This window comes from Urocampus carinirostris, chromosome 9 (genome assembly GCF_059441175.1).
Source record: "Urocampus carinirostris isolate Australia breed hairy pipefish chromosome 9, RoL_Ucar_1.0, whole genome shotgun sequence".
In the NCBI taxonomy this organism is placed as follows: domain Eukaryota; kingdom Metazoa; phylum Chordata; class Actinopteri; order Syngnathiformes; family Syngnathidae; genus Urocampus; species Urocampus carinirostris.
In genome coordinates this window covers 23,907,612-23,924,178 of record NC_142357.1, presented here as the reverse complement: position 1 = coordinate 23,924,178, position 16,567 = coordinate 23,907,612, and the positions used below count along the sequence as shown (strand labels likewise).

The 16,567-nt window shown below is 39.5% G+C and overlaps 1 protein-coding gene across 2 annotated transcripts; it reads left to right on the top strand.

Annotated features, from left to right (window-relative positions):
- The first annotated feature begins 1,809 nt into the window (after positions 1–1,809).
- LOC148359647 (cyclic nucleotide-gated channel alpha-2-like) lies at positions 1,810–14,685 on the top strand. 2 transcript variants are annotated; one of them, XM_088344055.1, is made up of 11 exons: positions 1,810–1,896; positions 5,461–5,550; positions 5,780–5,890; positions 5,968–6,153; positions 6,303–6,410; positions 6,540–6,646; positions 6,845–7,332; positions 7,427–7,705; positions 7,782–7,880; positions 11,437–11,814; positions 14,329–14,685. In XM_088344055.1, exons 2-11 carry the CDS (start codon positions 5,462–5,464, stop codon positions 14,515–14,517), a joined length of 2,034 nt encoding a protein of 677 aa, XP_088200181.1. In that variant the 5' UTR covers positions 1,810–1,896; position 5,461; the 3' UTR covers positions 14,518–14,685. The 2 variants fall into 2 exon arrangements, with proteins under 2 accessions (XP_088200181.1, XP_088200182.1); XM_088344056.1 differs by lacking the exon at positions 1,810–1,896 and adding an exon at positions 5,070–5,168.
- The last annotated feature ends 1,882 nt before the right edge of the window (positions 14,686–16,567 follow it).

The following is a 16,567-nucleotide window of genomic DNA, read 5'->3' as shown; positions in this document are numbered from 1 at the left end:
GAAGGATACAATTAACTCATTCTCAATCACTACCTCAAGGCTTCTGTTATTGTGAGGTGGTGGGTTTGTCCTTAATATCCATTGGCTTGGCTGTATAATGGATTTTTGTTTTGGCCTGAGAATGACATTTTTTTCTCTCCAGTCCATTGCAGAAACCAAAGTATGTCCCGGTTATAGGTGGCAAACACACGTTCGTGACTAATGGGCTGGTTTCACACTTTTTGTCCTAATTAGTTGCTGTCCATGGCTCTTCATTTGTGATTTAACAAAAAATGTTTCGTTTACAAATTGATTTAAAATAATTTGTACTCTGCCTATGCTATCGTACCAAAAACTGGATGGTTTTATGTTTTGAGGTCCGCAATCAAAGCGGTGCATCACTTTACAAGCGTGATTGGAGCATTTTTTCTTAAAACAAGACTATCTATCTACCCATGTCATATCCCTCGAGAGGGGGTGACCGATAGCAAGACAAACACATAAAAGAAAACAAAAGGGGAAGAAGTAGCAAAAAAATCCCACAATTTCTTAGACTATGGCCAACCCAAATGCCCACAAGTTAAGCACCTCGGCACCCAAGTCGGTCATGCTTTTGTCCCTCCAGATGAAATGGGACACAAGAAAGCGGCCATGTCATCCGGGTCAGGTTGATGCAACACACTCTTCTGTTCAAAAGCAGGGCTCGAAAGCTTTCACTGGTTTACCCCTGCCGCATCATACGGTGCCCTGCCCATCCACTAGAACGCGTCCAAACAACCTACTATCCTTTCACAACACCTCTCCACTCCTTCCGATCACCAACAAGAGCTCTAGCTTCCATTATATTTAGACCTCTTTCCTGCAGTGCACTAATAACACTATCCATCCATGTCAATCGCGGCCTTCCTCTTGGTCTCCTTCCATTTATTTCTGGTCTGTAGATCCTCTTCAACATTCGCTCCTCATCCATCCTCTCCATGTGTCCAAAACAAGACGTGGGTAACAAACTGTTTAAAAGGACAGTGTATGCTATGGGTACCTACAAAAACTTCAAGGAAGGCGAAGCAAAACATTGAGAAAATTATGCGGTTCGGACACTTTGAGTAGCCATAGTTTGTATTCTACCTTGTGGTTTGAAGCACTCATTTTCGTTTGTACGAGAATACAGCAACATTTAGTAGTCAAATAAAACTTCCTTTTCAATCTAAACTGACATGAAGTGATGAATTTGACCAAACCCTCATTCACCTCAATTCAGGACGGTCTAATATTGTCAAGGAAATTTTTGAAATTTTGCAGGAACTGCTAAACGCTGAGTTTCTGTAGTTCCATGCAATGTTTTGTCAAAATGTCTTACTTTACTCCATTTTATAGTTATCATTTGGTTGATCAATGTGATAATTGCCCAATTAGACGTCTGACAGAGAGCCTCTGTCCATGGTGCTGGTTGTACATGCATTTAAGTAGCCCGATGTGAGTCAAACTGGCCGATCTAAGGCAATAGTGTCCACAATACAGCCGGATTTCCTTTCCAACTGTCACCTGTGCATTTTCATACCAGTATAGATATCTGAAGCTTGTATTAAAAAAGAAAAAATGTGAGCAACAGGCTTAAAACAGAAGACTAAGTCCATGTGTGTACAGTAACAGGTCCCTCTCTAATCAGGAGACAAGACACACTTGCGACCACTTCAAACGATGCTCTTGAATTCAGATGAGTTCAAAGCCGCACATGCACATTTGCATTGTAAAGGATCCTTTTGACAATGTTTCAGTGTCGTGATCACCCAGGAGATGTTACCCTCATTTTCAGTTTTTTGTATCAACCCTCACGATCTCTCCTGCTTGAAACCGTTGGTACATAGTTGGACAGAAACTTCTACGTTGGGCTGAATATCACATCAGGAAATTAAGCAGGTGTGTTAAACAGTCTTTTTTTATATAAAACTAGTTCATCGCTGTTACATTAGGTTTCCATGGTGATGCATTTCCTTCCTGATTAGTTTGCCATTGAATTTCTGTTTACCGACTTTCTTCCTAGAATTTCTCCTAACCGTTCTAAGTTTCTGATACGTAATGAGAAATCGACTCAATAATGTCTTTGGTCACAATTTTTTATGTCGGACAAAGTGAACACAGATAAGTTGATGTGGACGACTGTAAGGAAATTGATGGATTGTTGTGTGGAAAGACAAACAGCCTGGCTTTTTAGTTGAGCCTTTTTCAATAAAGAACAGCAATTACAATAGACACTCATGCTTGATTTACGCATGTGGCGTAGCGTATTTACACTCATTGTTTTTGCAGCTCTCCCAGCATTTCATTGAAAAGGTTGCATCACATATACAGGACTGTCTCAGAAAATTAGAATATTGTGATAAAGTTCTTTATTTTCTGTAATGCAATTAAAAAAACAAAAATGTCATACATTCTGGATTCATTACACATCAACTGAACTATTTCAAGCCTTTTATTATTTTAATATTGCTGAATTTGGCTTACAGCTTAAGAAAACTCAAAAATCCTATCTCAAAATATTAGAATATCATGAAAAAGTATACAAGTAGGCTATTCAACTAATCACCTGAATCATCTAATTAACTCGAAACACCTTGTGAGGGTTTCCTGAGCCTTAAAAACACTCAGCTTGGTTCAGTAAACTAAATCACAAGTATGGGGAAGACTGCTGATCTGACTGCTGTCCAGAGGACCATCATTGATACCCTCCATCAGGAGGGTAAGACACAAAAAGAAATTTCTCAAAGAGCAGGCTGTTCACAGAGTGCAGTTTCAAAGCATATCCACAAAAAGTCTGTTGGAAGGGAAAAATGTGGCCGGAAACGCTGCACAACCAAGAGAGATGACCGCAGCCTTAACAAAATTGTGAAGAAGAGCCGCTTCCAGAATTTGGGGGAGCTTCAAAGACAGTGGGCTGAAGCTGGAGTCCAGGTATCAAAAGCCACAGTTCACAGATGTGTCCGGGAAATGGGCTACAATAGCCGTATTCCCATAGTCAAGCCACTTCTGAACTCAAGACAACGGAAGAAGCGTCTGACTTGGGCTATGGAGAAGAACACTGGACAGTTGCAGAGTGGTCCAAAGTCCTCTTTTTAGACAAAAGCAAGTTTTGCATTTCATTTGGAAGTCAAGGCGCCAGAGTCTGGAGAAAGGCTGGAGAGGAGCAAAATCCAAGTTGCTTGAAATCCAGTGTGAAGTTCCCACAGTCAGCAATGGTTTGGGGAGCCATGTCAGCTGCTGGTGTTGGTCCACTGTGTTTCATCAAGTCCAGAGTAAATGCAACTGTGTACCAAGAGATTTTAGAGCACTACATGCTTCCATCTGCTGAAAAGCTCTATGGAGATGAGGATTTCATTTTCCAGCATGATCTGGCACCTGCCCGCAGTGCCAAAACCACCAGTAACTGGTGCACTGACCATGGCATCACTGTCCTTGATTGGCCTGCTAATTCCCCTGACCTGAACCCTATCGAGAATTTGTGGGGTATAGTTAAGAAGAAGATGAAAGACACCAGACCTACAAATGCAAATGAGCTGAAGGCCGCTATCGAAGCACCCTGGGCATCAATAACACCTCAGCAATGCCACAGGCTGATTGCCTCCATGCCACGCCGGATTGATGCAGTAATCCGTGCAAAAGGATTCCCAACCAAGTACTGAGTGCATCAATGGACATTTTCAAATGTTTGATTTAGTTTTGCTGTTATAAAATTATTTTTTTACTTGGTCTGAGGAAGTATTCTAATATTTTGAGATAGGATTTTTGAGTTTTTTTCAGCTGTAAGCCAAAATCAGCAATATTTAAATAACAAAAGGCTTGAAATAGTTCAGTTGATGCGTAATGAATCCAGAATGTATGACATTTTTGTTTTTTTAATTGCATTACAGAAAATAAAGAACTTTATCACAATATTCTAATTTTCTGAGACAGTCCTGTATACCGGTCCTCTGTTGGACACATGTTAAACAAATGTCCAACTTTGAAGATGTGCAAAGGAACAAGTATCATTCATATCTCAATAAGCGCATTTAAGCTTAATAGGTTACCCAAAATTTAAAACATACAAAATGTGACAAAAGAGTACATGTTTGTTTTTGCATATTATCTATGGCTATGTCCTTGGTATATTCCAATTATTTTAAAGATAATTAATTTTAAATACAGCCTGTCCCGTCTTTGGCTTCCTGAGCTCTGACATGTGAAGCATACCAGCACCCTAGCAAGCCAGTCACCCTATTCGTTTAGATGTTAACTAGGCTAAAAGGTTTTGAGTGTTTTTAGCCTAGTTTCTGTGGATAATTCCTAGGTGTCGTGTCGCAGGTGGGTGCAGCAATGGTACAACAAATGGCAAGCAGCCAAAATGGTGAGAACTGGCAAAATAAAACACAGAGAACCTGAACCAATGGGCGGAAAAACGGGACGCTAGATGACCGAAAACGTGCAGTAAGCAACCAAGATAACCGCAAGCCAGCGACAAAGAATAATTACGGCAACAAGCATGAAACCAGCCGGGAGAAAAAAATGAGCACTGCAAGCAAGCCAGCTAACCGACTGCTGATGATGCTAACCTGGACAAAACCAAACTGGAAGCCTTACGGAGACCACACGCTAACGGGAGGCTATCTGGACAATATTATATTTTTTGCAAGACCCACGGCGAAAAAACATTAGAAAGATCACAATCACATACCTAAAAGGAGGCAATGGCAAAAAAGGAATGCACGATGTACAAGACGGCAGGTAAACTTACTAGCTTGAAATGATCAAAGCACGCGCCTCGGACAAAACGGTTAAAAATCGACCAGAGACATGGTAAACAAAATTTAAATTACTCCAAGCTGAAATGAGCGCTATGCATTCACTGTTTACTACTATCGCTGTCTGTTTTTCGCCATTTGTTTTGGTTCTTGTTGTCATCTGACAACGTCATCGCTTTAGTGCATATGAGATCAAACTGTGTACTTTGAAAATTATTCCTCAAGATCCATGGCACAATGAATATTTTGAAACATATCTGCGTGATTGTGGGAAGGAACACTACAAGTTTTGTGTCTATAAATACAACTGAAATCTACATGTCAACAAATAAAAGAGGAGATATTTGATAAGAATCTTATATCTTTGATAGCCATTTACCATTTATTGGTTTTGGTTCTTCTTTTTGGGTACCAGTACGTGCAATCTTTGCTATTACTTGTCTCACAGTGTTGTAATGGCAGTTTAATAATTAGTAACCTGAAATCTGAGGAATAGTAAATCGCCATTACATAAATTGTGTATCAAAGAAAATTTATATTGCGGTCTATAGCCTTATGCTCTAAAAATATTAATTGCAGGAGGAAGGAAATTGTATGTACTAATTTTATCAGTGTGTGATCTTGGTATTGTTGACTTCTCAAAAGTATGAAAAAAATTGTGGTATCGAACATCGTATAAGTGTCTCCTGCAATTATTTTTGTGCAGTATGCCACGCCCAGTGCATGATTCACAAAGGTTATCCGTGAAAACATGGGAAGAGGAGGACAGTGATCACGCTGACAGTCCACTTAGCAGGTACACGAGAATACACCCCTGATTAGCTTCCATCCGGAGTGTATTATTTGGGAATGTTTTACTAACATACAAATATCTAACCCCAATCCCCTTATCCATAACCCAAAACCCTCACCATTTCCCTAAACATCTACCCTTAAAGTAAAATCTACCATTTCCAAGCAAGAGTTGGGAGCATTTTAAGTTATCAGCTATTAGTTACACATTTGTAACTACGTTTGTATTTTAGAGCCCAGTCAATATGTGATGACACTTCCTCAGAACTACAGAGAATGGCGGCCATTGACAGGAAAGATGTGAAATCACAGAGTTCCTATAATGGACGAGGTGCTCTCTCCAGGTAAGAGCTCAATGGATTTTGAACAGTACAAACAAAGGGTGATTTTGGTTCCTTTAGGTTTTTATTGTTTTGTTTAGAATAGTAAACATGGTGATGACTATCAGAGATTGGGCTCACAAGAACGTGGGGGAAGAAACAGAGCGGCCCGATTCTTTTTTGGAGCGTTTCCGAGGGCCCGCTCATTTGGACATACACGCCCCACCCAGCCGGTACAGTTGCAACGGCTCTGATACAGAAAGTGAAAGGAGACGTGCTCAAAGAAAGTAAGGAAGTTATATTTTATGAGAGTAGCACACGCATGTCAAGTCACAATTATTTGTATAGCCCTTAATCAGAAAAATGTCTCAAAGGACTGCACAGGATTACAATTACACCACAACAACTTGTTTAACTTTTGCATTCCTTATTTTAGGAGGAAGTGTATCAATGTCATTTTATCGCCATCGGATGATGTGTATTACCACTGGCTGTTGGTGATTGGTCCTGCTGTTTTTTACAACTGGACTCTATTAGTTGTCAGGTTGGAAACCGTTTAGCTTACTTTTACAGTTATTAACAAACATCCAACGTCTTTTTATCAATTCCTCTTCATTCATCAGTCTGCGTTGGATGCGGTCTCAAAATTGTGTCAATGCATTTGGTTCTGCAGGGCTTGCTTTGACGAGCTGCAGATGAAGAATGTTTTAGTATGGCTGGTCATGGACTATATCTGCGATGGGGTTTACATTCTGGACATTGTGGTCCGTCTCCATACAGGTACTCAACATTTGATTGTAAAATAGAATTTAATGGATTGATCAGATATGCTATCATCTGCTTATGGACAGAACCTAGTATTGTAATTCTGAGTTTGACTGAAAACGTTGGCAGATTTTCTTCATGGTAACACAAAACTGTAGAAATTGAAAGCCCCTGTCATGAAAATATCAAATACATTTGTGTGTTTTCCTCAAGGTTTCCTAGAGCAGGGGCTGATGGTAAAAGACGGCCACCGTTTGAGGGAAACGTACGCCCGAACCTTACAATGCAAACTCGACATCTGCTCAATCCTTCCCACCGATCTGTTGTATTTGACATTCGGAGTCAGTCACACTCCTCTTCTTCGGTTCAATCGTCTATTGCGCCTGCCGCGGCTCTTTGAGTTCTTTGAACGCACCGAGACAAGAACAGGCTACCCAAACACCTTTCGCATCTGTAAACTTGTTGTCTACATCCTGGTGATCATACACTGGAATGCCTGCGGGTACTACAGTTTCTCTAAAGTCCTGGGACTGGGTTCAGACTCCTGGGTGTATCCCAACTCCTCAGATCCGGAGTATGCCTCCTTGACTCGAAGTTACATCTACTGCCTTTACTGGTCCACTTTAACGTTGACTACCATTGGGGAGACTCCACCTCCTGTGAGAGATGAAGAGTATCTATTCCTGATATTTGACTTTCTGGTAGGTCATTGGTAAACCCCATCATACTATGACAAAGCAATTTGTCACATTTTTTTCTTTAGGTTTTTGAGATAAAGATTGATTTGTTTTCCAGATAGGGGTTCTCATCTTTGCATCCATTGTGGGAAATGTTGGAGCCATGATCTCAAATATGAATGCGACGAGAGCAGGCTTTCAGGCTCGGGTAGACTCTCTAAAACATTACATGCACTTCAGACATGTCAACAAGGTGCTAGAACAGCGTGTCATTCGCTGGTTCGACTACCTCTGGACCAATAAGAAGACTATAGATGAACAGGAAGTGCTGAGAAGCCTACCGAGTAAACTAAGAGCAGAAATTGCAATCAATGTTCATCTGGACACACTAAAAAAGGTATGGATCTTGAATATTCTTCAGTGCACGTTGTTCCAGTCCAGCTTCTCTTATATTTATTTTTGTGCATACATAGGTGCGTATTTTCCAAGACTGTGAAGCAGGCCTTTTGGTAGAGTTGGTGCTCAAACTTCAACCTCAGGTTTTCAGTCCAGGAGACTACATCTGTAGAAAGGTCAGTTCTAAGTACCAGTATGCTTAAGTGAAGCACTGGAGCAGGTAGGACCTGGTTTTGGTGATCTTGCAGTTGAGCGTGGACTGGCTGGTCATTTAGAACAGCATTGTTCAACCTTTTTTGTGGATGTTCCCCCTGGAAAGGGTCTTTGACATTGTACATTGTAGTGTCAGGTTCAAAACGATGTCCGAGACTTTTGAGTTACAAACAAACGTATTTATTAAAGAGAAGCAAACACAGAGTACGAGGCAAAGATCCCCTTGGATTGACATGTGATGAATTACAAAGTCTGAAACCTGAGCGTCCTTCTCATAGCGTTTCATAGATTCTGATTGGAGGATAGAATAAACCACATGCACGTAAAAGGATTCTGATTGGAAAATTTCTTTGGTTACATGGTGTGATATACAATGCTGGCCACTAAAGGCCACTCTAACCTAACAAGTCAAGTCATGTTTATTTGTATAGCCCTTAATCACAAGGAGTCTCAAAGGGCTGGACGGAACACAGATTATTGCAAATCACAGACTATTATTAAACCATCCCCTGATCTAAAACCTACATGAGGGCAAGGAAAAGCTCAAATACCTCAACATGAGGGAAATAAAGAAACCTTGAGAAGGGACCGCACATGAGGTAAGCCCCTTCCAGGATGACCAGGCTGCTACGGATGTTGCAATAACAAAAAACATGAAAAGAATTTAGTAGACTCTTCCACTGGAGGGCAAGTTAACATAACAATATTCTTGAAGGCTGTATCTTTTTCCAACAAATTCCTTTGAATGATTTCTGTGAGACATTACAGAAGTTCATTGTTAGAAAATAGATAGGAGTCTTGAGAAAATTGCCAGTGGCCTTGAAGTTGTAGATTGGTTAGCAAAAGGATTTCCGTGCATCTGTTTGATAACAGATAGGAGTCTACCATGAGTTTCTGAATTGTAGCTTTTAATGAGAGACAAATTCTTTTGACTTGGGAAACGTATTATCTTGACCTTGAAGGTGCTTGCTCCTGAAAACAACTTGAAAACGTAACTGGTTTTGAGTGCACTATAGAAAATATATAGACGTATAAAGATATAAAAGTATGAAGTATATATTGGGTGTAAAATATAGAACACAGTATAAAAAGCATACCCAGACCATAAGTTCCCCCACAGTAGCACCATAAAGAAACTAAGAGACTAATTTATTCAAACGTTTTTTGTTTGTTTTTTAATAGTATTTACTACATAATCAACCTTTTTTTTCTAATTAAATAATATTTTCAAGAATTTTTTTCTCCTATAAAACCACATAGAATTAAGAAAGTAATACTAGAATCAACTTTATTTTTAATAAAATATTTTTTTAAACGTCTCAAATTATTTTTCTACAATTACTAAAATAGCAAAATAAAGTACAGTAAATTCCAGACTCCAAAGTGCGCCTGAATAAAAGCTCCATGCTCAAATTTAAGAACAAAACTCAATTTGTCTTTGTACAAGCCGCACTGGATTTTAAGCCGCTGTTTTAAGCCCGGCACACACCTGACACAAACCGCATGAAGATTTTGCTGTTAAGCCCCACACATTGGAAGCAATTTTTAGCTCGACTACAAGTTGTTTATATTTTGGTTTTCATTTTATGTGACCATTCAAGATGGGGATTAGAGGAGTGATTACAATAACAAGCACATATTTACTACTACGCCAAAAGAAAATGCGAACCAGGGCTGCATTGCGGATAATATGAGCCCTATAATTCTAGACCAGGGCAACCATACTGTGGAGAATAGTGCCAGATTGCAACACGGGCGTGGTTTTTGTGCTGTTGTCATTATTGTGTCCACGGTCACAAACCAAATCATTCCTTTGGCAATAAAGGAAACTCCAGTGACGTGACAATTACTCAGATGAAGCAGGAAGAAGTACCGTTTTATGGCTGTTTAGTTCTAATGTATAAATTGAGGACTTAATTTGTGAAAAAGTGTAACTATTGTGGCTCCTGTATGTATTTCATAACCAGGGTTGGGTAAGGTTACTTTAACTGGATTACTTTCAATTACTTTTGCAATCCTCCAATACCAAATATGCTAATAAAAGACAAAAAAAAACTAAATATGAATAAAATGATGACTCACAACACGTGGTAAGCTTTCTCTCCTGGCTTTGATCTCCGGCAAAACTAACATCAAATGCGACAGAAACAAAATGAAAATAAATCCAAACAGCTTGCCAACATCATTTTTGCCGTTCCATGTATTCCGTTACTCCCCAGGCATGTACAAAATTTAGTCATTTTATTCATATTTAGTTTCTTTTGTCTTTTATTAGCATATTTGGTATTGGAGTAATCCAAAATCAATTGAAAGTAATCAAGTTAAAGTAACCCTACCCAACCCTGTTCATAACATAGTTCTTCCTGCTCGCCCCTCCACTTTCTTATCATTGATTCATGTTTGCCAAGTTTACAGGCGCTAGCTTGATTTCCTATTTTAACTGCCGGAGGGATCGCTTTAATGAGGGTTATTGCATGTGACTGATCCACAAAAACTGATGTGATTAATCACACAATTCAATTGGACTTCTGTAAACTGCTTAATCATTTTATTGGTCTACTTTTACTAGGTTAATCATTTGAATAAGTGTCACCGCGGTGTACCTGTCCCACCAAAGATCCACATTCACGCTGGACTGGATGATGAGGTTTTTTTTAATACAGTTTCTGCAGATGAAATGAGTCACAACATGAGCTTTTCTGCTGGCTTTTGATCTCTTTGGTCTCGTTAGCAGCTCTCTCTGTAGACTGCCCAACAAAGCATATCAAAGAGCTTTCTTTTCAATTTACATAAAATACATTTTAGAATATCACAATACATTTTACATCCATTTTAACCAGATACTTTTAACAAGGGATCGTATAGTGGATTTTTAACGTTTACAATGAATTCAACATACTTTTCTTTAGTCTGAATTTTAACCAACATCATCCTTTTTAATATATATGAGAAAATAGAAATAAGAACAATAATGAGTATAAAAACGGGTACAATTTACCTGCAGATGAAATGAGTCACAACATTAGCTTTTCTGCTGGCTTTTGATCTCTTTGATGGCTACAGAGGAATTAACATTTTAGTAAAACAGAAACAAAACGAAAATAAATCCAAACAGCTTGACAACATCAATCACATTACTGTGCATGTTGAGAGATTTGTCAGCTGGGGTTATAATGTATAAAATTAACTTCTTTTGTGGAGCACCAACAGATGTGTCTTACCGTTAGCAGCTCTCTCTGTAGACTGCCAACAAACCCCGCCTTTCGGTCACATGTCCAAAGCCAAAACCAAACCCCACCCCATACCAGCAGGTGGAACTGCTGGACTCATCATTGCAGGACACTTACCAAAAACTATACACATATTTCAGCAGGAATTTCAATAAAACAAAGGTTATTGTTACACCCGTTACATAAGTGTTTAAAGAACAATCGTTTTAAAATCTTATTATTGTAATAACTATTTTATACTCATTCCAATCAAATGTAACATTTTCTTTTTAATTCTTTCTTTTCTAAGGGAGATGTAGGTAAGGAGATGTATATTATAAAAGACGGCCGCCTGGCTGTGGTGGGGGAAGATGGAGCCACGCAGTTAGCCGTCCTTACAGCTGGTAGCTGCTTTGGAGAAATCAGCATCCTGAATATCAGCGGCAGCAAAATGGGGAACCGACGGACGGCTAATATTCGCAGTCTGGGCTACTCGGATCTTTTCTGCCTTTCCAAACAAGACCTGATGGATGCGCTGCAGGAGTTCCCCCATGCCAGGGCACAGTTGGAGCAGAGAGGCCGAGATATCCTGGAGAAAGAGGGGCTCCTGGAAGAGGTCAATATATCAGCTGGAGAGGAGCTGGAGCAGAAGGTGGAGAGGTTGGAAACCAGTGTGGATCGACTACAGGTCAGTTGAGGCCAGTATTTGGAACGTTACCGGAAAAAAGTAATTAGTTACAGTTACTAGTCACTTCTTTTAAAAAAGTAAATGGGTTACCCCAACAGATTACGACACTGAAACGACACTTGCCTATGCATTTTTTTAATTTTGAAAGGGGGGCAAGGACAAATCTTCCTGGATATATTATTCTCCAAAAGATCTTTAGAAAGTGAAAGTGTTGCGAGTCCTGCTGAAAGAGCAAAATAAAGTGATACAGTAACTTTAATTTTAAGTGTACAGTAAGTGCTTATGTCGTCAAGTCACTCCAACCCCTGTTACATAACTACGCGTTGTATTGGCCAGGGATGATCCAAATGTGGACATACGTGTCAGATTGACAGTTTTCAAATGGGACAAGGGAAGTAAAAAAAGGTGCTCCGCAGTGGAAGGGGAAATGTAAGTTTTACTTTATAACAAAGAAGGCGTTAAGGGTTTTTTGGAGAACGGTGCAGACGGGCATGAACGTCAACGTTCCAACACTGAAAGTCAGTCAAAGCTGTCCTTAAATACTAAGATTAATGAGCACCAGCAACCCTTGCGTCCTCTGATGGGCAATGGCACGTGGCGACCTCACACTATGAGCATGATCCTGGAGCAAATAAAGCTTATATAGATGTATCATCTGGTTACAAATTAATGTGTATATACCCACTAAAATTGTTCCGGGCTTCAAACAACTCAAATGTTTCCTTCTCCATTTATGGGGTACTGTAGAGTGTTTTTTTTCAGCATAGTGTATCGCAAAAATAATTTGTAAAACTAATAGACCGAAATTCAAAACACTTTTACTGTAAATTATGTGCTCACGTTTGCCACATTGGTTTGTTGTTCCTGTATTAACCACAACCCTCTCCCCAAGTACTGCACCATTCACTGCTTGTGACCCAAAACTAAATAAATATGAGTATAAAAACTAGTCCTCTGATTTCAGTATTTTAATCTTAAAGTTATAAATTTGGCTTGGGGGCAAGTATACATGGTCGGGAGAATATCTCCATGAGGAGAATTTCAGCACTCTGGTAGTCTCTGCCTGGAAGGCGCGACCGTTAGTGTATTCAGTTTTACTTTGTAGGTTGACATATGCATGCCAACCTAAGATAGAATGCTGCTGCCGGATTAGAGGTTGCGTGTAACAACATGAGTAATGCAGGGGTGCATCTTGAATATAATGGAATAACCCAGTCATGCACAATTCTGTAACGACAGTAGAGTTGAAAAATGATTAGTTGTTATTAATAATGTGATACAGTACTTGTCCCCCCCCCAAAATAATTACATTCCTTTGTAACGCGTCAGTCCCAAAACTGTTTAAAGCCGAGGATGATTTCAATTGGTAAGTCGAGTACCGTATTTTCCGCACTATAAGGCGCACCTAAAATCCTTTATTTTTTTCAAAAGCTGACCATGCGCCCTATAATACACTGCGCCTTACATATGGATCAATATTAAGTTGCAAAGTCTTGCAACTAAGGCAAGCAGCCACCGACTACATTTTCCCCCGAAGGCGAAGTCGTCCGCCGTGTATGCTGGGATTTATATACCGGCGTTTTATTTCCTAACCAATGTGTCAATCATCATTTGAATCAGTCACTATTGGCTAAAGTTATTCGGAGGTAAAGGGGGCGGATCCTTTTTATCACTTACAGGCTCGCATAAGCTAAAGGGGCGAAACAAAGCCTGCAATTGGCCGAAAAAGATGAATGTGAATCACACGTTGGGTTGCACTACGGCATAGAGAAAACCTTTTTACTATTCTGTATTTGTAAATATTTTACTCTCCTGGATTTACCACACTCACGGTTGTAAGAAGACCATGGTTACGTATCATTATTGAACGTGATGGCTGCAAGAGAACTTAGGTGAGCTATGCGGCTTTATATTTTCCCGGTATCTTGTTTTAGAACGATCTTGATGTTTCTGTGATGAGTCTATTTTTAAACTAAATTCAATTCAAAGTGTTTATTGTCATATGCACCGTAAAGAACCTCGTCTCCCTGCACAATAAAATTCTTACTTTGCTGTCCACACAGTTGCCAGCAAAAAATAAAATGGATACTAAGAAATGTTTGGCATTCCTTGAATCCCAAGACTTTAACCTTCCGAATGATATTTGGAACGATGCATTTGAGTGATTGGTGACATCATACAGACACCGTTTCCGTACATGTCTGAGACACGTATTTGCTTTTTTGCAAGCTTTCGGAATGTTAAGGGGGTAATAAGTTTGACTGAACTATCTGACTGTTTTGTCAACGTTCCCATTGTAGCGCCGTATAATCCGGTGCGCCTTATGTATGGAAAATATAGGACCAAAAACTATTTTTGGGGGGTGCGCCCTATAACCCAGTGCGCCTCATAGTGCAGAAAATACGGTAACTGTTGTACCGTTACTTTACATTGTTCAATGTTACATTTACGACACATTGTTACTGTTACCGTCTCATTGTGATGTTGTCATGGAGATGTGGCTATATTTTTCAGACGAGTTTGGCGCGTCTGCAAAGCGAGTTCAACTCGGCTCAGCTTCGAATAAAGCAACGGGTCACGGCCCTCGAACGCAACATCACCGCGGTCACCACCGGCAGCGGCTTCCTGTCAGACACAGACGGCAACGACAGCGCCTCCGGTGGTGGAGGGGTGCGCAGCCAAATAGATATTCGGCTCCAATGAATTCGATCACAGATCTGTTGAATAAAACAATAATAATTTAACAGTTTTAAATAAAGCAGTGGATTTTTTTATTTAATATTTGATCAATAAAGGGACAATGTGTGTTATTTAGCGACACTATTGATTTGTATAAAAGTACATGAACTATCATATAAACGTGCATTCTTGTTAAACTGGGGGGACTGGCTGGAGAGTTCTCACTTGCATCTCATTATTGCAGCTCTTCATACTAACTGGCTCCTACAGCAATCACATTACATCGGTTTCTTGTTTGGACACCATGATTTTTTGAGGGCATTAGTTTTTTTTTTTTTTTTTTAACATAGGTTTTATTTATTCAATGCCCTACTTTTTTTTAGCACACTTGCTTTGTTTCCTGCTTCCCTGCATGTAGGTCGAATCGTGATAATTTGTAGTTTGAAATATTGGACTAAGGGGTGCTGTCTAAATAGCAGGGTTGGGTAGGGTTACTTTAACTTGATTACTTTCAATTACTTTTGGATTACTCCAATACCAAAGATGCTAATGAAAAACAAAAGAAACTAAATATGAATAAAATTATGACTCACAACACGTGGTAAGCTTTCTCTCCTGGCTTTGATCTCTTTGATCTCCGGCAAAACTAACATAAAATACGACAGAACAAAATGAAACTAAATCCAAATAGCTTGCCAACATCATTTTTGGCGTTCCATGTGTTCCGTTACTCCCCAAGCCTGCACAAAAATTAGTAATTTTATTCATATTTAGTTTCTTTTGTCTTTTATTGGCATATTTGGTATTGGAGTAATCCAAAAGTAATTGAAAGTAGTCAAGTTAAAGTATCCCTACCCAACCCTGCTAAATAGTGATATATATTCTGGATCTACATTACGATGTATTTTTTATTTTCATTTCAAAACATAGATAGAGTATTTTTATATTCAATTAAAGGTTAATTTTTTTAAAATAAGTAATTGAATTAACATTCTGCTTCAAACAACTTCTCGAGTACACCAAGACACAAAAAAATCTTCCCCCTGCATGTTCTGAAGCTATGTCAGCCAATGACTTGTAACGACCAAAGTCCACAGTAACAATCCTTGAAGACACCCGGAAGTGACTGCGATTATATCCTGTGAAAAGAGTGATAACGCTGCAAAGGGAGGAAAAAGGTAAAAGACCATTTGCCAATTTTTACTTATTATCCAAGCCTTTGAAATAAAAATCCTTTAATATCCTGTGTGCTAGTGTAATGATTGACCGTGAGAATTTAAGCGTGTGTAAAACAGAGAAATCTCCAATATATTTCCTGAAAATTGCAAATATTCTCTATTTTTAACAGATGGACATTTGCATTGTGTTAATAGCAGCCAGTGTGCTACCAGTATCCTCAGCAAAACAGGTAAAATCTGCTTAATAAGAGAAATTGAAGCGAAAAATGATTTGCCAATTTAGTATACAGTATATGCACAATTATACACAGGAATTGTCCAACTTCTGTCCCATTGGACATATCACTGTGTGATATCAATGATTAAGAATTAGATTGAAGGCAAACTCAAAGTGTTTGGGAATTCTCGAAGACATCCTACCACCGTAAAGAGTTTTTTTGGGAAGTAAAAGTACCTTCCAAAAAATAGTCGGGTTAAAAAAAATGTCATAACCAGAAGGGAATTAGGACCCAGATGTGTAACGTTAACCACAAGTTTATTGAGATTTAGAGGAAAGGCAGTGCCCGCGATCCAATGGTCGCTGAACGCAGGAGGCAAAAGACTTACAGAATCACAGAATCACAACGTGTTCCAAATGCAGAAGTGGATCTTTCAGCGTGGGAGATCGTAGTGTCGTGGACGGAAAAACAGGTCGATAGCCGGAACGGGTGATCAAAACGTGGTCGGGGTCAAAAACGGGTCGTAGCTGGAGACAAACGGGGAAACCAGGAACGGACGGGTGGAAAACAGGTGAAAATAGTGGGCTGACGGGAGTCAGAGTCAAAATGCTTGCCTTGTAGAAACAGAGGTTCGCTGACGGACTGACAATAGGCGAGTGACGGGACGGAACTTAAGTA